Source organism: Dendrobates tinctorius, unplaced genomic scaffold, assembly GCF_039654945.1.
Source record: "Dendrobates tinctorius isolate UK_male_01 unplaced genomic scaffold, ASM3965494v1 ptg000174l, whole genome shotgun sequence".
Taxonomy (NCBI): domain Eukaryota; kingdom Metazoa; phylum Chordata; class Amphibia; order Anura; family Dendrobatidae; genus Dendrobates; species Dendrobates tinctorius.
In genome coordinates, this window is record NW_027361841.1 from 7712948 (window position 1) to 7740025 (window position 27078).

General features: G+C 40.4%; 1 protein-coding gene across 2 annotated transcripts in view; it reads left to right on the plus strand.

The window, feature by feature from the left end:
- Positions 1–27078, plus strand: part of SEMA3D (semaphorin 3D) — a 286427-nt gene that overhangs the window by 122335 nt on the left and 137014 nt on the right. For both annotated transcript variants that reach the window (XM_073551303.1, XM_073551302.1), the window contains exon 4: positions 22865–22927. In XM_073551303.1, the coding sequence (XP_073407404.1) occupies positions 22865–22927 (63 nt within the window). The remainder of the gene's footprint in view (positions 1–22864; positions 22928–27078) is intronic.

Genomic DNA, 27078 nt, shown 5'->3' on the forward strand with positions numbered 1-27078 from the left:
TGTGCGGATGTTGGATAAAGAACCTCCACTAACATCCAAACAAGTTCAAGCTGCCCTGCAGTCCGAGGGTACAACAGTGTCAACCTGTACTATCTGTCGGCGTCTGAATGAAAAGGGACTGTATGGTAGGAGACCCAGAAAGACCCCACTTCTTATCCCGAGACATAAAAAAGCCAGGCTGGAGTTTGCCAAAACTTACCTGAAAAAGCCTAAAAAGGTTTGGAAGAATGTTCTCTGGTCAAATGAGACAAAAGTAGAGCTTTATGGGCAAAGGTATCAACATAGAGTTTACAGGAGAAAAAAAGAGGCATTCAAAGAAAAGAACATGGTCCCTACAGTCAAACATGGCGAAGGTTCCCTGATGTTTTGGGGTTGCTTTGCTGCCTCTGGCACTGGACTGCTTGACCATGTGCATGGCATTATGAAGTCTGAAGACTACCAACAAATTTTGCAGCATAATGTAGGGCCCAGTGTGAGAAAGCTGGGTCTCCCTCAGAGGTCATGGGTCTTCCAGCAGGACAATGACCCACAACACACTTCAAAAAGCACTAGAAAATGGTTTGAGAGAAAACACTGGAGACTTCTAAGGTGGCCAGCAATGAGTCCAGACCTGAATCCCATAGAACACCTGTGGAGAGATCTAAAAATGGCAGTTTGGAGAAGGCACTCTTCAAATATCAGGGAACTGGAGCAGTTTGCCAAAGAAGAATGGTCTAAAAGTCCAGCAGAGCATTGTAAGAAACTCATTGATGGTTACCGGAAGCGGTTGGTCACAGTTTCTTTTGGCTAAAGGTTGTGCAACCAAGTATTAGGCTGAGGGTGCCAATACTTTTGTCTGGCCCATTTTTGGAGTTTTGTGTGAAATGATCAATGTTTTGCTTTTTGCTTCATTCTCTTTTGTGTTGTTTCATTTAAGACAAATTAAATGAAGATAATAATACCAAAGAATTTGTGTTTGCAATCATTTTCAGGAAGAAACTGAGTATTATCTGACAGAATTGCAGGGGTGTCAATACTTTTGGCCACAACTGTATATATATATATATATATATATATATATATATATAATCTTTATTTATATAGCGCCAACATATTCCGCAGCGCTTTACAGTTTAACAGTTTCAAAGCACAAGTCATAAGTAACAACGTTAACAATACAGTAATTAAAATAAGACGACCCTGCTCGTGAGAGCTTACAATCTACAATGAGGTGGGGGAGATACAGAGTACAGGTGTGTATTTACAATGATGTATTTACAATGACGGTCCAGCCATCTTGGGAAGGTGGGAGACAGAGATAGTGAATGGGGTACATACTCACACTTGCACATAAAATGACTGATTAGTGAACGTGATAGGCTGCACTGAATAGATGTGTTTTGAGAGAGCGCCTAAAACTGCAAAGTGTGGATAGTCCTAATTTCTTGTGGTAGAGCATTCCAGAGGATTGGCGCAGCGCAGGAAAAGTCTTGGAGTCGGGAGTGGGGGGTGTAGTGCAGAGGTTAGTCGAAAGTCTTTTGCAGAGCTCAGCAGTCGGCTAGGCCGATAGACAGAAATGAGGGAGGAGATGTAGGGGGGTGCTGCACTGTGGAGAGCTTTGTGGGTGAGAACAAGTACTTTGAATTGGACCCTATAATGAATGGGCGGCCAATGTAAGGACTGGTGAAGAGAGGACGCGTCCAAGTACCGATTAGCCAGGTAGATGACCCTGGCTGCTGCATTAAGTATGGACTGGAGAGGGGAAAGTCGAGTAGTGGGGAGGCCAAGTAATAGAGCATTGCAGTAATCCAGGCAGGAATGGATCAATGCTACAGTGAGGGTTTTTGTTGTTTCCATGGTGAGAAAAGGGCGAATTCTGGAGATGTTCTTTAGGTGTAGGCGGCAAGAGCGGGCAAGACATTGTATATGGGATGTGAAGGAGAGGTTGGTGTCAAACATAACACCCAGACAGCGTGCCTGCTGCTGGGGTGTTATTATGGTGCCACCCACTGAGAGGGAAATGTCAGATTTAGGGAGGTTAGTAGATGGCGGGAGCAGAAGAAGTTCAGTTTTTGAGAGGTTAAGTTTCAGATAGAGAGCGGACATGACGGAGACTGCGGACAGACAGTCACTGGCGTTCTGTAGTACAGCGGGGGTAAGGTCGGGGGATGACGTATATAGTTGTGTATCATCAGCATAAAGATGGTACTGAAAGCCAAATCTGCTTATGGTCTGTCCAAATGGGGCTGTGTAGAGAAAGAAGAGAAGGGGGCCAAGGACTGAGCCCTGAGGTACCCCGACAGCGAGAGTAAGAGGAGATGACGTGGAGCCAGCGAACAAAACACTGAAGGAGCGGTCAGAGAAATAGGAAGAGAACCAGGAGAGAGCAGTGTCCTTAATGCCTAGTAACTGGAGCCTATGGAGTAGGAGACGGTAGTCAACAGTGTCAAAAGCTGCAGAAAGGTCGAGAAGAATGAGCAGAGAGTGTTCACCGTTACGTTTTGCTGTCAGAAGGTCATTGGTCACTTTGATGAGTGCAGTTTCAGTCGAATGTAGGGATCGGAAGCCAGACTGTGAAGGGTCTAGGAGGGAGTGAGTGGAGAGATAACGGGTAAGGAGGCAGTAGACTAGGCGCTCCAAGAGTTTAGAGATGAAGGGGAGATTGGAGACTGGTCTGTAGTTGTTTGTGCAGGATGGGTCGAGAGCAGGTTTCTTTAATAATGGAGTAATGATAGAGTGTTTGAAGGAGGATGGGAAAATGCCTGAGGAGAGGGAGAGATTAAAGATTGTAGTTTGGTGAGTTGTGATGACTGGAGAGAGAGACTGGAGGAGTTGTGAGGGAATGGGGTCGGTAGTGCATGTAGTTGGGCGAGAAGAAGAGAGGAGTCTGGAGACTTCTTCTGTGATGGGATCAAATGTGGAAAGTGAGCCAGGGGAGATGCAGGAAGGGATGTGAGTCACAGCACTTGGTGGTTGGGAGCGGATTTCCTGACGGGTATTACCTATTTTCTCTATAAAATGGGAGGCCAGGTCATTTGCACAAATGTCTGAGATAGGAGCTTGTGCTTTTGGCCTGAGGAGGGAGTGAAAGGTGTCAAAAAGTTTCTTGGGGTTGTTGGCTAGTGAGGAGATCAGGGTGGTGAAGTAGGTCTGTTTGGCGAGGTGAAGGGCAGAGTTGTAGGTTCTTAGCATAAATTTGAAGTGGATGAAGTCTTCTGGTGTGCGGGTTTTTCTCCATCGGCGTTCAGCACTCCTAGAGCATCTTTGGAGAAATTGAGTTTGCGATGTGAGCCAGGGCTGTTTTACTCTGTGTTTGGAGGTTCTGAGGGTGAGGGGCGCTACCTGGTCAAGGGTGGTTGTAAGAGTGTTGTTGTAGTGATGAACAGCCAGATCAGGACAGGAAAAAGAGGAGATTGGGGACAGGGAAGATTGTAGGGAGTCTGAAAGTGTTTGAGGGTTAATGGCTTGTAGATTTCTGAATGTTTGATAGGTAGGAGTGTGCTGGGGTGGATGAGGATTTGTGAGCGTGAAGGAGAGAATGTTGTGGTCAGAGAGGGGAAGCGGTGAGTTATTTAAGTAGGACATTGAGCAAAGCCGGACAAAGACCAGGTCAAGGGTGTTACCATCTTTGTGTGTCGCAGAGGTTGAGAGCTGTGAGAGGCCGAGAGAGGTGGTTAGTGATAGAAGCTGGGGTGCAGATGTGGAAGTAGGGCTGTTAATGGGGATGTTGAAGTCTCCCAGGATAAGAGATGGTAGTTCTGAGGACATAGTAGTAGTAGTTGGTAGTTCTGAGGAATATCTGTTGTTACTGCCCTTTGCATGCAAAACAGCATCCAAGCATCAATTATTCCAGGCACATTTGCACACAGTTTTCAAAGAAACTGCAGGAAAATTGTGTTCAAATGTGCATAGAAGACTAATGATTGGATGCTGTTTGGTCATCCACTTTACATTTTGTTAATTGATAAAATTAGACTATAAATGCTTCTATTTTCAAAAGTATTCTTACTTTGCAGCATTTATCTATACCTGCCTAAATTTTTTGCACAGAACTAATTTAAAATGAATTTTGAAAAATGGAAAACTGTTCTCTGTTAAGATGATTTAAAATGTGATATTTTTTTTTTATGGAAACCATGGACACCATGTAGTGCGGATTCAAGAGGAGAGGGACCATCCACCCTATTATCAATGCCCAGTTCAAAGCCAATCCAATTTCCACACAAAATTTGGGATGCTGGTTAAAATGTGAAGAAAACAAAAATGCAATTCTTTGTAAACCAATTTTATCTACAGCAGAACATAGAACACATATTAGAAATTGAAAATTAGACTTTTTTTCATCTCATTTGAAAGAAGCATCTCATTTAGAAATTGATGGCAGCTAAACATTTACAAAAAGTTGGGGCAGGTTTAACAACAGGCTGAAAAAGTAAGTGGTACTGATGAAAAGCAGCTAATTTTCATCTAAGGCACATATTAGGTGCTGGGATTTTCCCACTGCTTGGGATGGATCCCAAGTCTTGACTGGTGCTGTGATCTCCCATTCAGGCTTGGCCGCTGGGATGACTGATAGGCACAGACTTCGGACCCAGCACCTTGCCCAGTCTCATGCTGCATGTGCAGTTGCTACTGGCTCTCCAGCTAAGCCTATGGTGACTACTGGTATACACGTGCAGCTTTGCACTCTGAAGCCTAAGTCCAGATTTCACCCTTCTGAACATGTCCGTGATGTGGCGCCTTCTCATTGGTGCTCAGACGTCAGCTGCTAGGGTGATGTGGCAGCTTCAGACTGGTCCACAGACAAGGTTCTGTCTGTCTGGACATGAGCTTAAGGTATAAAAGGCTATCAATGGCGCTCACCTGTGCGCTAGTATCATTTGCATTGTGTGTGTTGGTGGAGACTCTGCTGCTCTGTCAGCTTGTGTGAACGCCTAGTTTTCCTTAGAGAGGCAGGTTTTTCATTTCATTTGACCTAGCATCTGTGTTGGCCACATGTGTGGTTAGCACGGGCTGTTTACAGGGCACAGTCAACCCACGTGCTTAAACCCTATTGTTTTTACTGGATATTGCACAAACCTCATTTTGTACCTCTTGGTGGTTAGCTGAGTTGGTACTTATATTTTTGCAACACTCTGTGGTCTGCTGAGTTAGTTATTTATATTTAACATAGTTAGCAAGGCCGAAAAAAGACATTTGTCCAGCCAGTTCAGCCTATATTCCGCCAGAATAAATCCCCAGATCTACGTCCTTCTAAAGAACCTAATAATTGTAAGATACAATATTGTTATGCTCCAGGAAGACATCCAGGCCTCTCTTGAACCCCTCGACTGAAATCGCCATCACCACCTCCTCTGGCAAGGAATTCCAGATTCTCACTGCCCTAACAATAAAGAATCCTCTTCTATGTTGGTGGAAAAACCTTCTCTCCTCCAGACGCAGAGAATGCCCCCTTGTGACCGTCACCTTTCTTGGTATAAACAGATCCTCGGAGAGATATTTGTATTGTCCCTTATATACTTATACATGGTTATTAGATTTCCCCTCAGTCGTCTTTTTTCTAGACTAAATAATCCTAATTTTGCTAATCTCTCTGGGTTTTTATTTGTCACTCGGCAGTTAGTTGAGCTGGTATTCCTCTACATGTGTGTACCTCTCTGAGACGTTATCAGAGACTGGTATCTTGCGTTCCGTTCACACTGTGTGGAGTTAACACAGCGTGTTCCTTGGTGAAGTTTGCCGCACGGCTCCGCCATTGTTCATCAGCAGCAGTATATCATCTCTGCACGGTGGACCCCGGATTGCGATCGCACTCTATCATAATTTATATTTCGTGTGATCCGCCAACCCTAACAGCACATAACTGTACAGAGAAAAGAGCTTGATAAACAGGCAGCGTCTCTGAGAAGCAAAGATGGTCAAAATTTCACAAATCTCTGAACAACCACATCTAAATATTGTGGTACTATACCAGAAAGATAATCTTCAATGCAAAATTGCAAAGACTTCGAATATTCCACCACCTACAGTACATTATATCATTAAAAAGATTCAGATTTACTAGCAAAATCTATGTGCAGTAGGGACAAGACTGACAATCAATAATAGATGACTGTGATCTATGGGGCCTCAGAGGGCATTGCATTAAAAGCAGGCATGATTTGGTCATGTAAATCACTGCATGGGCTCAGGAATACTTCCGGAAACTATTGTGAACACAGATCGACATGCAATCCACAAATGCAAGTAAAACATTAATCATGCGAAGAAGAAACCGTATATATCAACACAATCAAAAAAGCTGCCTTTTACTCTGGGCCAAAAGTCAGTTAAAATGGACCATTGAAAAATTTAAAATTGTTCTCAGGTCAGATTAATTAAAACGTTTAATTCTTTCTGGAAACCATAGACACGTGTGGAAATCAAAGGGGAGGAACCATCCAATTTGTCATCACTTCAAAATCTGCATGATATAGGGTTGTATTAGTGCCTCTGGCATGGGCAGCTTACACATCTTAAAAAGCATGCTGAGCATAGAGGATTTGTAGAAGAAAAGGGAATAGAGAGAACTTTTATAAATGGTATTTTCCATTTTGACCAATAGTTACATTAGTCTGGATTGTTTCATAACATTGCGTGATTTGTCATCATACATCATATCTTAGCAGCATAACATATATCATATGTAGTTAAAATATGCCAAAGGCAATATATTTTTGTTGCAGTAGCATAAAGGTAGCTTTGCACATTATACAAATTTACAGGTGCTTCTGTTGGCAGTATTCCACATTCTTTTCATACACCTAAAAATATGAAAAATATTAAATGTAGGTGTTTTGCAATTCAGTTAGACATATATTTTTGCATTAGGTATAGATTTAGATGATTTTTTGGAAAACTTAAAGATATAATTGCCAGATATTTCCAATAAGTGAGACAGAGATGAGTGTTAGGCTATGTGCACATGTGTGGAATTCCCGCTGAAATTTCCACGGCAATTCCGCAATTCTGCAGCAGGAAATATGTGAGAAATCCGCATGCGTAATTCCCGCTAAATTCTAGTGTTTTGCAAGCATAATTAGCTTGCAGAATACTAGCGTTTTCCAAGTGATCTGTAGCATCACTTGGAAAACTGATTGACAGGTTGGTCACACTTGTCAAACATAGTGTTTAACAAGTGTGACCAACTTTTTACTATTGAGGCTGCCTATGCGGCTTCAATAGTAAAAGATACAATGTTAAAAATAATAAAAAAAGAAATAAAAAATCGTGATATTCTCACCTTCTGGCGTCCCCCGCAGCGTCCCCAGGCCTCAGCGATGCTCCCGGCAAGTCCCATTCCCAGCGATACCTTGTGACAATGCCCCAGATGACGTAGCATCAGGCGAGACTGCTTCATCATCACAGGTCATTGTTGCAAGGCATCGCTGGGAACGGGACTTGCCGGGAGCATCGCTGAGGCCTGGGGATGCTTGGGGGGACGCCGGAAGGTGAGAATATCACGATTTTTTATTTTAATTCTATTTTTTACTGGGATATGGTACCCAGGGCCTGTAGGAGAATCTCTCCTCCAGACCCTGGGTACTATCCGCACATTTCCCGCTTACTTTGCGCATGGTGGGCATAGCCACATGCGGAATGTAAGGGGAACAATGCATTCCTATGTGTGCAGAATTCCTGCGATTCCGCAATAAGAATGAGCATGCTGAGTATTTTTCCACGATGCGATTTTACCATGGAAAAATGCGCAGCATTAGCACAGCATGTGCGTAATGCCATTGAATTCAATGGGTTGCTTATTTTTTGCGTTTTCGAGGCAAAAAATGCGGCAAAAACGCATAAAATCCGCGGGAATTCCGCATGTATACACATAGCCTTAAGATTATTATACACCTTAGATAGAAGCTATGGGCGGACTGCATTGTTTCCTGACCCTCTATCGCCAACCTATGCACTCTCAAGCTGAGTGGGCCTGTTTCTCCAGTGTCTATTCTGGGAAAACAAATGGCTCAAAAATAAATTTCAGCACACCCGATCCTTTTTCCCCCCACATCATCTGTTGTGTGGAATAAGTAGGCATCATTTATACTGCACATTGAGCTATATAAAGTCTAGGTTTTACCCATTAGATGGCTCATGAAGACTGTTAGAAATTTAATAACATGAAGTGGAGGAGTTTCTTATAGCAGACAGTCAGACAGGTTTTCATGAATGTTTTTTACCTGGAAACATAGATCACCCAATGTATGTGGTACTAGCTAGGTCCAATGAAACTGTTTATCTGCTAAGATTAATAATATCAATAGATTTCCTCACTTGAATGATCTAAGTCTAGAGATCCACTCTTTTTCTCACTGCTCTACTAGATTACATATTCTCAATTTTAATCTCATCATTAAATTCCCCTTGTAGTTCACAAAAAATCTCTTTATATTCTCTGCCAAAGAAGTCATATGTGTTCTTGTTTAGTGAAGCTTAAGAGATTATATTGGTGTCATCAGATTTTTCTAGATTCAATACTGTTTTGCATGAATTTCTTGAAATAAATTTCCACTTTTTATCAGTAAATTTATATTATATTTGTCCAATAAACCACTTTGTTTTTGTAACTTCCAGATCATTTAGATCATTTGCTGATTACTAAATATGGCACCTTAGATCTGGGTAATTTAATCCCTTTACGACATACGTCGTACATGTACTGCACATGTCGTGTCTCTCCCTTTGATGTGGGTTCCGGAGCTGAGCCCACATCTTTCCCAGGATAGTCAGCTGTTTTGAACAGCTGACATGGACTCCTAACAGCCGCAGGTGGAATCTCGATCCATCCACTGCTGTTAACTTGTTAAATGTCGTTGTCAATCTCTGACAGCGGCATTTAATGTGATCGCGCCGGAAATGCATCAATACCACCCATCGGAGCCCGTGTCAAATGACCGTGGATCACAGATGGGTTGGCATGATAACCTGTGGTTGTAATTGCCAGATTGCTATGAGTGCCACTCTGTGGTCAGTGCTCATAGCAAGTGAGCATCTCTGCTACACACAGGCGATCTTATCATCGCCTGTGTAGCAGAGGTAATCAGATTAGCACAGTCTCTAGTCTCCCATGAAGACTATTGAAGCAAGTGAAAAAAAAAAAAAATTTTTTTTAAATATTAAAAAAATAAGTTCAAATCTCCCTCCATTCAAAATAAAACAATTTAAAAAAATAGAAAATACACATATTTGGTACCACAGGGTTCAGAATCACATGATCTATCGAGATATAAAAAGAATCTGTTCGGTAAACGGTGTAGTGGAATTACATCAAAATGCCAGAATTATGGTTTTCTGGTCGCAACATTGCATTAAAATGCAGTAACACCCGGACAAAACATCATATCTACACCAAAATCTTATTATTAAAAACGTCAGCTTGGCACACAAAAAATAAGGCATCACCCAGCCCCAGATCATAAAAATTGAGGCGCTACACAGTTTTTTTTTCAACAAATTTGGGATTTTTTTCACCACTTAAATAAAAAGAACCTATACGTGTTTGGTGTCTACAAACTTGTAATGACCTGAAGAATCATACTAGCAGGTTGATTTTAGCACTTGGTGAACAAGGTAAAAAAAAATCCAAAAAACAGTTGTCTATTTGTACTATTTTTTGCAATTTCCAGTTTTCCAGTACATGATATGGTGAAACGCATGGTGTCGTTCAAAAGTACAACTCGTCTCGCAAAAAACAAGCCCTCACATGGCCATATTTACGGAAAAATAAAAATAGGTATGGCTCTGAGAAGAAGGGAAGCGAAAAACAGAAATGCAAAAATGAAAAAGGGCTGCAGCATGAGTGGATTAATGAACTGTGCCATCACATGTGTAAAACTTCTTGGACAAGTAGGCAGTACAAATATTTCACAACACAAATGCCTGCTGTAATTCTTTGCAAAACTGTTCATGCCATTGTTACACATCTGTGTATGAGTGGTGTCCAGAAACTGGAAAAATGCTAAAAGTACGGTATTTCTCTGGTCAGGTAAATTTGTGCATTGGAGTTATCCATTGTTATTTTTGTATGATTCAGTAAGTTAAGAACCATTATCAGACCCAGAGCATATAATACACTGATTTTAACCCCTTAACGACCAGGGGTATTTTTGGTTTTACATTTTCATTTTTCCCTCCCCTTCTTTCCAGAGCCATAACTTTTTTATTTTTCCGTTTATATGGCCATGTGAGGGCTTATTTTCTGCAGGACGAGTTGTACTTGTACATGACATCATTGGTTTTACCATATCGTGTACTCGAAAATGGGAAAAAAATTCCAAGTGCGGTGAAATTGCAAAAAAAGTGCAATCCCACACTTGTTTTTTGCTTGGCTTTTTTGTTAGGTTCACTAGATGCTAAATCTGACCTGCCATTATGATTCTCCAGGTCATTACGAGTTCATAGACACCAAACATGTCTATGTCCTCTTTTATCTAAGTGGTGAAAAAAAATTCCAAAGTTTGCTAAAAAAAAACAAAACATTTTTGCGCAATTTTCCGAGACCCGTAGAGTCTCCATTTTTCATGATCTGGGGTCGGGTGAGGGCTTATTTTTTCCGCGCCGGACTGACATTTTTAATGATACCACTTTTGTGCAGATACGTTATTTTGATCGCCCGTTATTGCATTTTAATGCAATGTCTTGGTGACCAAAAAAACGTAATTCTGGCGTTTTGAATTTTTTTCTCGCTACGCCGTTTAGCGATCGGGTTAATGCTTTTTTTTATTGATCGATCGGGAGATTCTGAACGCGGCGATACCTAATATGTGTATGTGGGAATTTTTTTTTACTGTTTTATTTTGATTGGGGCGAAAGGGGGGTGATTTGAACTTTTAGGTTTTTTTAATCTTTTTTTATTTTTAAACATTTTTTTTTTTTTACTTTTGGCATGCTTCAATAGCCTCCATAGGAGGCTAGAAGCTTGCGCAACCCGATCGGCTCTGCTACATATGGGCGATGAGCAGATCGCCCATATGTAGCAGATTTACTGCTGTGCTTTCAGTGCCGACCACCGGGTGGCGCTGAAAGCCAGATGCCTGGAACAACCATGTCACAAGATGTCTGATGACATACTGTGCACGTCATTGGACATTAAGGGGTTAATAAAGTGCTATTTTATATAACTGTTAATTTTATTTCGAAGCATTTCAACATACATAGCCATTCTTGAAGGCTTGTAATGTATACTGCTAAAAAAAAGGGAACACTATTCCATTTGCAACAGGCTGTTTGTTTTCCCTTTATTTTTTTGAGCAGTATATTTAGCACCTTGAAGACTTTTAGGAGGTCCAAATATGCAAATTCAATAACCTCTTATCATCATAATGTGTTATGTGCAGATATTACCATGCTGTTTTTCTGCATGTATGTTATATAGCACTACTTGGTGGATATTGTTTTCCTGTGCCCACCAGAATACCACATTTCTAAACATCGTGGTTAAAATGATAAGTATGGCATCTCATGTCAGGTATTCATGAGACATTACTTTATTGCTAAATGCCAACCTATAAAGGATGGAGGAATGTTCTGATACCACAAAATAGTTTGCATTTAGGCAGCAGAGGCATTTGAAGACGTTTATCTGCTTTAAATACCATAAATGTTACAACATATCATGGGACAAAACATTCATTCATGGCTCATTTTCACTGGAAGCACTATGAAAGCTGATAACATCATAAACGGCTTCAAATATCAGTTCTACAAGTTACAGTTAATACGTAAAAGGAGATACAAAGCTTTACTCATTAGTAACTTAGCACATTCTCATTTCAAGCCTAAAAGCTTGACTTATGGAAAGCTAGATTGCAATGCTCTAGTACAGAGGTCTCCAACCTTACTGATCTTGAGAGCCACATTCAGATATGAAAAAGGGTCGTGAGCCACATTTAACTCTGAAAGAGGGTCACGAGTAGAGATGAGTGAATATCTTCGGCTCCCTCCTTATTCAGCAAGCTATAGCGATTACCGAACAAGGTGCCGGATACCTGGATCGCTCCTGCAGATCAGCTGTTCAGTGCCACAGCTGCATGTGTTGCAGCTGTGTGGCAGTCACAACAAATGAATGGAGATGAACCCGGGTACCTGGATTGCTCCTGCTGATCAGCTGTTCAGCGCCGTAGCTGCGCGTGTCATGGCTGTGTGACAGTCACAACACATGAATGGAGAGCCTCTTTTTTGGGCTCTCCATGCATGTGTTGTGACCGTCACACAGCCGTGACACATGCAGCTGCGGTGCTGAACAGCTCATAGCAGGAGCAGTCCAGGTATCCGGGTTCCCGAGGCAGCTTGATCAGTAAGCTCTATAGCTAGCAGAATAAGGAGGGAGCCAAAGATATTCACTCGTCTCTAGTCACAAGTGACATTCAGCTCCTGCCCCACTCACAGTAGGGACAACCAGAGCCCTCATTACTGGTATAATGGCAGCCAAAGCTTTTCCCCTGAAATCACACAAAGCCAGGTTGCCAACCTCCATGGTTTCCTATCTTACCCCAATCCAGATCTGCTTTTCTGTACAGGGCTACACCCAAGTCACCATCTAAAGATCTACTCTTAAAAGTTATCTACATCTGGTGCTAATGCACCAAGCTGGCAGACAGTCGCGAGCCAGACATCACGGGCCCGCGAGACACGTGTGGCTCTTGAGCTTCAGTTTGAAGACCCCTGCTCTAGTAGCTACTTATAGTTTATTTTTGAAATACTCAAATTGTTGAACTAATGTAACTTTATTACAATAATTAAATATAGATATAGGATGGATAGATTGATATATAGAAACATAATATATTTAATGCTTCAAATATCAAAATATAAATTCTATTTGACATACAAATTGCTAAGCAATTTGTTATATTGGACTCAAAAAAGAAATAAAAGTACTAGTGCTTTCATAAATGTACTAGAGGTAGCTTATTAAAACCGGTGTTCTGTGTCCTGGCCTTACTAATATTAATTATTATAACAATAATGCTGGAGTAAGGTGCATCTAATAATTAAGAGGTACAAGCCTCTTAATAAATTAGGTACTTTGCTTGCTGTACGAGCTATGGCTGGCATAGATTTGCACTAGAATTCAACCCACTTTCTGATGTAAAGTATAGCAAACTTTTCGAAACATGTGTGCAAAGCCTCACTCTTAAAAAGTGTTGAGAATGGTGGAAAAATAAGAAGAATAAAAAGTTGGAAATGACAGTAATTTACCACCTTTTCATGTCAGGAAAAATAAATTTTAAGTATCACAATCAAGTTGGTCTGCTGCAAAATTATTGCAAATGTCGAACATATTTTCTGCGTAACACTTAACATTTAATAATAGAACAAGGTTTTACAGCTAGGTATTTTCTATGTCTAGCCATCCCATAAAATGTTACATCTCTATTTCCTAGCAGTTTAGAGTCTCCATCTAACACACCTATAATGAGAAAAACACAAACTGTAGTAAAACAAGGAGTGGATGAATAAAATACAGTTGAGCATCAGAAATAGCTATGGATAAGTGAAAGGTCCAGAATTGCTAAAACAAACCCAAACCTGTCTAATCACCGGTGAGTGATTTCAATTAAATGAAAGTAGCGTAAGGAATCTGACCCTCGAGTCGCTACAATAGACCTCACAGTTAAGTGATTAGACCTTCAGACCTTCGAGAAACAAATGTCCTTCAGTGAAGTTTAACATAACCCCAAGTTTAATATTTCAACTAAAAGTAAGAATAGTGCAAGAATCTTCTATAATGCGTCAAACAGATACACTTAAAATCCAATGCAAATCCACTGCACTGAAAATTGCCTAATATTTCCCAAAACGTCAAGTTAAATACTCTGTGGGAACAGGAAAGAAATGAAAATTTCAAACAGGAAAAATAACTCACTTGCCAATTTTTGGTAGTGAAATATTTATAGTAGCATCAACTTGCAGACATGAAGTTTTCCTATATGTACCACAGTGGCTTTTCAGCTCGGCACTGAGCTGATTTACTGCTCGCTCTCGCCATCTTTTACTGTACGTCAGAGCCTTTCCCCTTAATCTTTGATGTTCATAAAAGTTAATACTTCTTCGTTATAAAAGTTTGCTTATAATGAAAATAGTCTGGGGCTTTCTAAAAATGACTTATCTCATCTATCAGCAATGGCTTCTGCATGTTATTACATCATTTCATTGCCAAGTATATATTGCATTTTACCAAAAGTCTATGTAACCTGTGCCTGGCTAAGAAAACAAGAAAACGCAAATTAAAGGACTATAATGAAAGGGCTGGAAGAAGCACTTCTAATCAAAATGTAATATTCTCTGGTATCAGGTATAAACCTGTTTATTCAATTTCTTTTACAGTTTAAGGTTGAAATATTTGCCTTTTTTGGATATACTAGTCTATTGTATAAGCAAATTGTTTTTTTTAATTACAGTAACGCTGTAATGACTAAGCAAATCACTATCAATGTAACCAATATGTATTAGGATATTACATAAAAACCGGTGCCTTAAAGGGAACCTGATGCACTGCTGAGCCTGCTGTCAGTCAGCGCTGGTTGGTGTATACAACTGCCGCTCAATATGTATGGAATGGTGACTCAAGTTATCCTGGCCACTCCCCTTTGACTGAAAGCTGGAAGCTGCCTGGAGGAATAAAGGTCATTTCTTCCATGCAGCCGGGCTTTCAGTCTGCATGATTTTAAATTGCTATTAACCTGCAGATTCACTCCATATTTATAGGTTGATAGCAATTTGGACATGACAGGTTCACTTTAAAGAAGTCTCAGTGTCTTTTTTTTTTACCTTAAGTCTCTTAATTATGTGTGTTATGTAGCATGAGTGTATTAAAATACTAATCAATTGTGTTCTTTCCCAGTTTCCAAACCTGCACTGGTCCTCTTCTGGCCCACATGGCTACTTTTTAGGTTACTGGCTCACACTGTGTGGGGCAGTGTTTCTGTTCCAATGTAAGTCTATGAGAACTAAAACAAGACCCTATAAGCTTACACTAGAAAGGCATTCTACTCCACACATAACTGTATGTGTGAGCCACATCATCTGCTTTCAGGTCACATGGGACCGAAGAGGACCGGAGCAAAACTGGAAATTGGGGAAGATCACGATGCGTACGTATTTTAAAACACTTCCACTACATCACATATATAATTAGGAGGATTTATGGAAAAAAATGCTGAGACTTCTTCTACAAAAAGAATCTGTGACTGGGTTTCTGTTATCCCATCTGAAAGCAGCATGATGTGGAGGCAGAGGACCTCATTCTAGCAGTCTAACACTGGGCTGTGTGTTGTATTTTGCAGTTTTATTTATCTGCTGCAAATCTACCACTTCTCTTAAAGCTGAGTTTTCTATAACTCCACCAGCACCACTGATTAGCAGTTTTCTATGTACACTGTGCATAGGCAGCAGGTGTACTAGTTTTCTATTTATTATCTACTACTGATAAAACAGTAATTTTATCAAAACTACAAGAAGTAACTAGTAAGTGAATTGTCTGTCTCTACATTATGTTGCTCTTATATTTAGGTGGCAAAAAGCTGGGGACAGATTCCCTTTAATATACAGGTTACTTATGTATGAATTGATAGCATTTGAAATAATGAACAATGGGCAATGGAAAGTTCAAAACTATAGTAAATCCATATGTATTAACACTTTACCACAGATATTATCCATCTTATGCCAAAGAAAATGTGCAGCAAGCCGTGCAGTTAACATAGATTTTCTTTTTGTTGTAACACCCCATTTATATACTGGTTAGGGAACTAAGTGATTTCAATCTACTGAAAATCATCTATTAACCCAGGAAAAAAAGCCATGTACTATATTTTTCTCTGCTCTGATTGCAGTTGTATGATATCCAACATCCTTTTTCACTATGCCAACTGTCATCTATAAAACCTATTGGTCCTAGGCTGGAAATGTAGTTAGTCTGACAGTCGGTTGGAAGAGCAGGTGTGCTTTAGGGCTCCAGTGGTCTGGCTTCTGGTTTGTTGTTCTTAATAGCTGTTCACACTTAGCTGTCTACACCTGTATTTAATAAAACAGTAATGGGCCGCAGATATTGCACATGCTTTGGATTGCAGTGATATAATGCTGGAAATATTCACCAATTCTCAATAATCTGCTTTCTAGCCCAAGGCTGTTTTTTACTCTCAGTATGCATCGGCCCATTGAACACATTGTGCCCAGTTTATGGGACATCACTGGCGCTTGACCACCCAACCCTTCCCAAGTAGTTGTTTATTTTTTAGCTGTATGCCATATTGAAAATGCTCAAAAGAACAGGAAGGAAAAAAATGACGATCTGAAGGCGCTGTCTCACAGGATATAGTATAAAATTCTGTTTTTATTAATTAAATAACGCGTTCCTAGAGTGGACCGCAAAGGACCGGACATACACAGTGAATTGCATTCTTATAAGCACATAGACCAGGTATAAGTATGGTATTTATTTTTTCTTAAACTACAAATAATGTTTCTTACTAAATATTCAACCAGTCTAAAAAAAATCCTAAAAGAGGTATAAGTCTGAGCGCAGTTGTGCATAGACTGATAAGCAGACATTGGCACAGATAATTCAGGAAACAGATGTTCCTCATCAAAGTTCTAAACTACTGAGAAAGCAAATGGGGCTTCAAAGCTTCCAGCATAAAATGGCATTGTAGGGCTACACAGGCCACTAGAGAAGTTGATCCATCAGCAAGTTTTAGTTGGGAAAATATACAGTATAGGTATCTATGTTCCAGTCAGCATATGGACACAATGGTTGTCCTTGGAACTTCCCATATGATATTATGGAAAACATCTTCAGTTGATTTGTCATTTACTGTTTCGTCTGTCTGATTCATGTTTGATAATCTTGATAAGGACAAGATCATGCCAGATTTAATGATTTGTCACTATAGGTGTCAAGTCTCAGAATAGTTTTCTTACTGATTTGCTCTCAGCCTATGTAAACTGAATGGTTTATTTAATAATCTTATAATAATCTTTATTTTTATATAGCTCCAACATATTTCGCAGCCCTTTACAGTTTGCACACATTATCATCATTGTCCTCTATGAGGCTCACAATCTAAATTCCCCATTAGTATGTCTTTGGAATGTGGGAGGAAACCGGAGTACCCGGAGAAAACCCACACAAACACGGGGACAACATTTAAAACCCTTGCAGATGTTGTCCTTGGTGGGATTCGAACCTAGGACTCCAGTGCTGCAAGGCTGCAGTGCTATCCACTGAGCCACCGTGCTGCCCCATGGGTTATTTATGGATTCATGTGAATATCTCAGAATAGGTAGTCCAAAGACCAATCATAATTGAGAGAACAGTGTTGAAGTGTTAAGCTTGGCTGGTTACCTAATTCTAAGTGAAATACACACCTGTCAGGACAATGTCCGTGAGTAGCATCGTGAGTAGCATACTGTACGTGCCATCACTTACTGTTGTTTCTTTGCTTTAGTGCAATGGAGAACTTGTATATATGTAAATATGGCATTATTACATATGTACAGGGCCTAAAATGTAAAGTGCTGCGGAATATGTTGGTACTATAGAAATAAAAATTATTACATATTTACCAATGTCTACTCTCATCATAAACCACATGTTTCTCATCTGTGATGCTATGAGTGATGATAGTCCTTCTTCATTTCATATGCAATTCTGGTATTATTAAGTTTGTAAATTGTATCCAAAATTAATTGTTCAAGTATGAGGAAACCATTATAACATAGGTGTAAACATACAATTGATGTTGTGTCTTCCACTCTTGTTGCGGAATATGGTATATATTATCAATGCCTTGTTATATAAGAAAAACATCAAAAATCAGTCCCATTAGGTGCCAGAGATCTCCCAGCTATTACTGCATGCAGCTTTCCTAGAAAACCAAGATTTTGTAGAAGACCAGTAAACATAAAATGTAAAGATTGCTATTGCGCAACTTGGCATTTTCCTACCATTATTTTATTATTTTATAGATGAGCACATAATAGCTTCCATTATCTTACTTTACATTTTGGAAAATAAAAAGTGACATGACCTCCTTTGTGCATATAAACGTTACTGTACACCCGCACTGGGGTCTGCATGTGTGAGCCAGATGCTGCCATCTTGGTGCTTCATAGCAAACTATCACATTTTCAAGTCTCTGATAAACTAAATGTAATAAAAACAAATAAACTAAATTAACTATTTTTAAAAAATATAAAAGTTTGAATCGCCCCATCGATTTTCTAGTTTAAAAGTAAAGTACTTAATCAAAAAAATATTTTTGATATTGCAGCATTTATAAAAATCAGATCTATCAAAATATAAGATAATTAATCTGTAAAGTAAATGCTCCAAAGAGAAAAAAAACCTCCAGAATTGTAGTTTTTTTGCTGCCGCAACTCTTGCTGAAATAAAAAGGTATTTAAATGTCGTATGTACCCCTAGATTGTATCCATGAAAATTACATCTCAGCACAAAAAAAAATCGCTCCATAGCACCTGTGTGTTAAGGTCATGACCTCTCAAGGGATACATATGACATGTTATGTAAAATATCAGGTATTGGGGTGAATGGGGGGCCCACACCATCAACTGCCCATGGCCCTGGCTACACTTTATCCTCCCTTGGATTATTTGGCCTTGAGCCCGCCTGAAGCCTTGGGCCCCTCGCAGTAGCCCAGATTGCCCTTGTTATAATCTGCTTATGCTCACACATCTCCATTGATGGCAATTTTTAATCTCTCCCTCTCCTCTGGCATTTTCCCATCCTCCTTCAAACACGCCATTGTTATTCCATTACTAAAGAAACCCGCTCTCGACCCATCCTGCACAAACAACTACAGACCAGTCTCCAATCTCCCCTTTATCTCTAAACTTTTGGAGCGTCTAGTTTACTCCCGCCTTACCCGTTACCTCTCCACTCACTCCCTTCTAGACCCTTCACAGTCCGGCTTCCGCCCCGACATTCGACTGAAATTGTACTCATCAAAGTGACCAATGACCTTCTGACAGCAAAACGTAATGATCACCACTCTCTGCTCTTTCTTCTCGACCTATCTGCAGCTTTCGACACTGTTGACCTCCATCTCCTACTCTCTGGGCTCCAGTCACTAGACATTAAGGGCATTGCTCTCTCCTGGTTCTCTTCCTATCTTTCTGACCGCTCCTTCAGTGTTTTGTTCTCAGGTTCCACGTCATCTCCTCTTCCTCTCGTTGTCGGGGTACCTCAGGACTCAGTCCTTGGCCCCCTTCTCTTCTCTCTCTACACAGCCGCATTTGGACAGACCATCAGCAGATTTGGCTTTCAGTATCATCTTTATGCTGATGACACACAACTATATACGTTATTCCCCGACCTTACCCCCCTGTACTACAGAAAGCCAGTGACTGTCTGTCCGCAGTCTCCAACATCATGTCCGCTCTCTATCTGAAACTCAACCTCTCCAAAACTGAACTTCTTCTGCTCCCGCCGTCTACTAACCTACCTAAATCTGACATTTCCCTCTCCGTGGGTGGCACCACAATAACACCCCGGCAGTAGGTGCGCTGTCTGGGTGTTATGTTTGACACCAATCTCTCCTTCACATCCCATATACAATCTCTTGCCCACTCTTGCCACTTACACCTAAAGAACATCTCTAAAATCCGCCCTTTTCTTACCATGGAAACAACAAAAACCCTCACTGCAGCATTGATCCACTCCCACCTGGATTATTGCAACGCTCTATTAATTGGCCTCCCAATTACTCAACTATCCCCTCTCCAGTCCATACTTAATGCAGCAGCAAGGGTCATCTATCTGGCTAATCGGTACTCGGAGACGTCCGCTCTTCGCCAGTCCTTACATTGGCTGCCCATTCATTATAGGATCCAATTCAAGGAACTTGTTCTCATCCACAAAGCTCTCCACAGTGCGGCACCCCCCTACATCTCCTCCCTCATTTCTGTCTATCGGCCTAACCGACCGCTGCGCTCTGCAAATGACTTTCGACTTACTTCTGCACTAATCCATACCTCCCACTCCCGACTCCAAGACTTCTCCCGCGCTGCGCCAACCCTCTGGAATGCACTACCCCAAGAAATTAGGACTATCCACAATTTGCATAGTTTCAGGTGCTCCCTCAAAACACATTTGTTCAGAGCGGCCTATCACATTCACTAATCAAAGTCATTCTATGTGTAAGTGTGCATGTGTAGCCCATGCACTATCTCCATCCATCCCTCACTCCCTCAAGATGGCTGGACCATCATTGTAAATACACCATTGTAAATACACTCCTGTACTTTGTATCTCCCCACCTCATTATAGATTGTAAGCTCTCACGAGCAGGGTCATCTTATTTTGCTTTAATTGTTGTATTATTAATTTTGTTACTTATGACTTGTGTTTTGAAACTGTTAAACTGTAAAGCGCTGCGGAATATGTTGGCGCTATATAAATAAAGATTATTATTATCTAATATATAAAGCTCAAGTGTGTTTATGTATGTATGTATGTATGTATGTCTGGGATTGGCATCCGCACCGTCGCAGCTACAGCCACAAAATTTGGCACAGTCACACATATGGACCCCGAGAGTGTCCTAGGCTATATTGTGAGGTGAAATTTTAACCCCGCGCGTTCCAATTCACCAAACAATTTTGCCCCTATCTACATAATGGGGAAAAAGTGTGTGTGCATCAAGCCCCGCCCTTCATTATGATGTCACAATTGTTGCCATGGCGACGGTTATGTCATAACAGTTGCCATGGTGATGATGTCATAATGGGTATATGGGCACGGGACTATGGGATGGAGGATGTGTATGACGGGTATATGGGCATGGGACTATGGGATGGAGGATATGTATGATGGGTATATGGGCATGGGACTGTGAGATGAAGGATGTGTGATGGGTATATGGGCACTCGACTATGGGATGGCAAATATGTATGATGGGTATAGTGCATGGGACTATGGGATGGCGAATATGTATGATGGGTATATGGGCATGGGACTATGGGATGGAGGATGTGTGATGGGTATATGGGCATGGGACTATGGGATGGAGGATGTGTGATGGGTATATGGGCACTCGACTATGGGATGGATGATATGTATGATGGGTATATGGGCACAGGCCTATGGGATCGTGGATATGTATGATGGGTATATGGGCACGGGACTATGGGATGGAGGATAATTATAATTTGCTATAACTAACCACAGTTAGTTACTATGCCCGGGCAGTGCCGGGCTCTTCAGCTAGTTGTTATTATTATTATTATTATTATTATTATTAATAGCAAAATAAAAATATGGGTCTCAGGAAACTGAAAATCCATTTTTTTGTTTTACAAATTTCTGAATGCATCCCTAACCAAAGAGAAAGAAGTCTCTGAAGATATATGAGGTGGGCTTCATAGCTGAGCTTGCCCCATATTTAGGAGGGTCTTGTGCTATACATTGCTGATTTAATATAACAGCCAAGTGAATTAACAGCATATAGCCACTGCAAGGAATTAGGCAGAGACCTGCAAAGGTACTGGGGTGATGAGAAATTCATCATGAGCATATCATTGGTGCAACCTGTGCAGCCACTCAGGGGTCTAAAAGGTAAGGGGGCCCACTTCTACCTTCAAAGCAATTAGATTTGTGCATTATGAGGAGCTATTGGACAGCTAAGAGCCCTTAAGGCCCCGTTACACGTATCAATGTCCCAGCAATCCCACCAACGATCCGACGTGGATGGGATCGCTGGGACATAGTTAACTGATTGCTGGTGAGCTGTCACATAGGCAGACCCACCAGCGATCAGGACCAGCGAGCAAGCTGGTTTCCAATGTAAACAGCGGGTATCTAAGAGCCGCGTGGCTCTTAGATACCCACTGTTTACATTGGAAACCAGCATCCAGCGTCGCTGATCGCTGGTCTCTTGCTGCCACACGCAGCGATGCGTGCTGGCCAGCGGGAGACCAACGAACAAAAAACGGCGCAGGACGTTCCAGCGCGATCAGCGATACCCGGCAGGGGGGCCGGACGCTGATCCATGTCACACACAGCAATCTCACTGGCGATCTCGCTGTGTGTGATGAGGCCTTTATACTGTTCTTGCACAGGGGCCCTTTTCTGTCTGTGTCTGCACATGATCAGGTAAATAATTGTACTTTTGTTATTTTATACCATTTACTACCACTACATTTGGCATATCCCTGAAAACCATGTTCAGTGATATACATATTATACCTTATCATATATTGCAATATATTACAGTTTATATTTCATCACAAAGCTATTCATTGTTCCAAATTTTCCATACTATTTATTGTCACATATATAAATATTCCAGTTATAAAATAAAACAAAGGGAACATCTTTCACTGCAGACTGCATACTTAACTGTTCATATAAATTATCATAATAATAATAATTTCCACCAAATCCTTAAAACCTCAAAATTATAAATAGTAATGGATCTGTCTCCCAGAGCTTTGTAACTGTAGTTTTAATTTATGATAGTTACGTAGTTCTGTTGTTGGTTATGTTCACTATGACATTTTGTGAGAGGGATATTGTAAACTCTGTCTGTTCTGCACAGACCCACTTAAGGCTAGTGGTGGGAACGACTCTCCTAAAGCTTTTGGTCTATGATAAACATATACTTCCCCAATGGTGTCATCGGTAAGACTCTCGTATCCTAACATGGACACTACGTTCATGCTTTAGTTGAAGCACGTCATCTCCTCTGCTCAGTTGTAAACTATATGAAAGTTATGAGCTCAGTATCAAATGAGAAAAAAGTGTTCAGAATATATTTGTTTTCAGACGTAATGTTAAAATCATAACACTTTGTTATAACATGTAAAATGTTACCATTTTTAGATTCACTGGCCAGCCACACAAGACCGAGAAGACTTTTGTAAGCTTGCTGGGAAAGATGAAAATGTAAGTACTTCAATGTAATTATCTTCTGTGTAAACATTGTGTCTTGCCTTCAGATGAAGATTACATTTAGGGGGACTCCAAACATGGTGCATTGTCTCTGATGTACAATAAAATACATGTGGACAGTATTCACTCCAAGCTGTGAGCTCTGAAAAGAGAGCAATAAAGCAATGGACTTGTAAGGCAAGGACTATACATGTCTATACAATCAGCGGGAGGGGGCTATAGCCATACAAGCTTACTAGCTTAGTGTCAATGCTTCCCCAGGGAGATCCAGGTCTAGCTGTAACACCCTGGAAGTGACGCTTCTGTAGTGTAGCAGAAAATGATCATTTCTGCACTAATAATTAATGAGGTTGTACTGCCCCCTCCCCCATGAGTTTGCATACAGACTAGCAGTCAGGAGAAAGACCATCTCTCTGTTACAAAAAACATACAATAAATGAACAGCCTAATACATCCCAGTTAGTTTATTCAGGACACTACGACTTTCTCAATTATTCATGTCTCACAGCCTTATGGCTCACGTCGCAGAGACAATAGCAATCATGGGGTGAGGATCACTCATTATAATCTCACATGACATTTTACAGTACTTTCGCCTATCACAGTGGCAATTTCCATATTAGCCTGCTCTGCTGGGTTGGCTCCTTGGTGCCATCATCTACAGGGAGGGAGATTCCCCTTTCAGTTAATGTGATGTACTTTTGACTGAAGTCATAGTCATGTTCTGAGACACATCTGTGACCTTCATTCTGGTTAAATATTCAGAATTGAGAGTCCTCAGTGGTTGATACCTTTTAATGGCTAACTGAAAAGATGGTAACAAATTGCAAGCTTTCAAGACTACTTGGGTCTCTTCATCAGACATTGACTTACACAAATGTTAGCCAAAACCTGACAACTTGGACAACTACTCCATTACAGACACAAAAGCATCTAACTGTGCCCGTATCATCATTCTGGTTGTCATTTGTCACTTCATCAAGGGGTCTCTGCTGCAACGGAATCCCTTTCCCACCAGCAAAGCTCCAGATGATGTCAGGTGAGGTGGCTCCTATTCACACCTGTACACAATAGGCATTTTTCTTTGCACTTTTGGATCATTAGGTAGTAGATGATGCAACCATGAGGGAATCCCTTTTGTTTTTACTCAGGTACATGGTTATCTCTAGCTCCTTTTGCCCACTTAGCATTCTTTAACGCTATATAAACTATTTCTGCTCTTTTTTCCATACTCCCAACAGGGGAAAGTGCAGTATTCAAGGCACTTATATGCCTCACTCATTTGCTATACCTTTGCTCACCCCTAGTGAGGGGGGTGAAGTATACCAACAGTCTGCTACAACACTACCTAAGATGACAACACTTGGTTACCTACTGATGGGGTAAACATTAGCCGTATACTTCTTGTCATACCGTCGGTCTGCTAAACAATCTCTAATTTCCTCTCAAAGGGTTGTGGTCACTATTAATGCTACCTGAAGTATGGGCAGCGTGAAACAGAACTTGGCTGCGGAATTGTAGCAGATATGTTTTACTCTGGAGCACTGCAACATTTCAGAGAAAACATGAATTATATCGCTGGATGGGGACTGCATGGAGAGATTTGATAAGTTCAGCATGGTCCCAGGGCCAACTTCTCCCAGTCCCACTTCGGTAGATTGATAGGTCTCTCCCATGTATTTACATAGGAAGAAACCTGTCAATCAACATGAAGGGGATAGGGAGAAGCTGGCTGGGGTCTCGCTTGACTAGTCAGGTCTTTCCCTATAGTACTAAGATTGCGCTTCAAATCATGTTTTTAAAACATACCTGACTGCAATTGAGAAGCCAGTCTCTGATTAATGCTACACATAATTCAGGTAGCATTAATCCAGTGGTAGGTTCTCATTGAAGAGGGTTTAGAGAGTATTTTGCAGGCCCTTTGCATTAGTCATATCACTCCTCATCATACTTCATTCCATCGGTAGAGGGCCAAGTAGCGTTATCTTGAGTAGTCCCAGCCCGACTTCTCAAGCTACGTTTTATCTGAAATACTACTGTGTTTCAGAGTAAAACATATAAGACTACACTCATGGAGCCAGGTTCTGATTCATACTGTCTTTGTTTTGACAGCATGAATTTAGTGACAGGTTCACATTAACTAGCATTATTGCTCATGAAATGGGGGCAGGGCTTACAAAGTAGATACAAGGGCATTTTTCACCCTTACACATTCCTATGGGCTGCTATATTACAGCATTATAGCTACTATATCACAGCAATGTGTCATCTTAATCCAATGCATAGATTAAAAGTTGAAAAAATAGTATAATTCTTAAAAATAACCAGTGAACAAGACATGAGTGAACTTTCCTGGTGCAACTCAAAGTGTATTCAAAAGTTCCGTCAAAAAAGAAAACCTAATATACTTGCCAAACATTGGAAATTCAGTCCATAACTCTTTTGGATAAGGAGACACATCAGCAGGGCAAGGAATAAATACAGTTAGTCCATGGCCTTTTAACGCTCTAAGGCATTCGTATGGACACTGTACAGTGTAAGGCTTACCATACACTTTAGATGGCTGGAAGCTATCGATACTAAGAACTGTATACATATGCATACTTTGCCAATCACACAGTACTTGTGTTCTTAGTAGGAAGAGGGAAGTAAGCCGCTTTAGTAATAGTTTATCTGCTCAAGAACAAAATCATCAGGTAGTTGAAATGATTCTTACATCTTCTGACTTTTGCAATTGAGGGAGAATAAAGGTGCCCACATTCAAGAGTCAGGTGTTGAAATTCAAATTGCTCAACCCTTAACTCTCTTTTCATATGTTGGGTTGAATCATGTGGTCTCCATACCCAGTACATTGTCAACTGGTCCTGCTAATATCAAGGGCTTTTGTGACTTTAGTCTACTGTATATTGGGACTTTTAGAAGGCACAGATACATATAAAGTTATCCTACCAAAATTGAAGGATTCAACCAGTTTTCATCTAATGTTTATGGGCAGTTTAACAATTACACAGCTCATTAATGGCTTTACCTGGCTGCAGAGTTTTCATATATTTAACTCTTTTTTTCAAGAGTTCGCAACTTAGATGGACATTGCTCACAGTCAATATGGATGGAGTTTTCAAAATAACATTTTCTTGTAGAAACAATTTCTACAGGTCGAATTACTACACAAAATTCACTGTGAGTTCAGTAATAACCTCAGTGATATCTATAACAGTGGTTATCAAGGTTGACACCCAACTTTTCAAGAAATAGGCAACTAACCTAAAACACTAGTGTGCTTTGTAATATGAATGTGTATTTATGAACAGTCATGCTTAGTTCAAATCATGAGTATAATATAGTTCTCTGCTTGTCTGTAACACATGGACTGCATCCAACAAAACCTTCTGGTTATGATGAATTACAGGCAATTACCGTACTTTCCAATAAGCTAAGGTGTGAAATATTTGCATAGTACTTTACTTACTTAATGACTTAAAGAAAACAGTATTTACAGTGGATAACACAGAACTCTATACACATATTTCCTTTATACTGATTTCTATATATATATTTTTTTATTTAGAAAGAGAGACATCATTATCTAGTATCCACTTTGAATATTATCATTATTGTTAAAGGCTCTACTTTTAAGACCTTAGGGATGTTGCTAGTTTGGGCTTTAAAAATTTTAATAATGTTTAAAAAAGTACAAAAAGTTGGTTTAACTCTCCTCAACTTCATTAACTGAAATATGCAAGATTAGGATAGTTATTGTGGGATACTTGAGATTTAAAAAAAAAAGTTAGGCTAAATTAAAAAAAAAAATAAAGCTACACATGATAAAGTAATAATGTGATAATTTGAAATATAGCATAATTATACAAATTGAACATTTATTTTTTTTTATCTATGAGACCTTGAGGGTTTCAGTCTTACGCTACTTACATATGGTAACCAAAATCATTCCTCCCCCCACACACAGAACACCCTTTGGGGTGTTTGGACTCACCCCAGAAAAACCTCTTTGTGAGTAATACATATATTATTTATTATTCATGTATATGGCTGTCTTTTCTTAACCCTGTCCAAGTCCCATTTGATGGCTTCACACAATGCAGGTCACTCTGCACATCTTTATTTCGTTGAGTGACTCACTACTG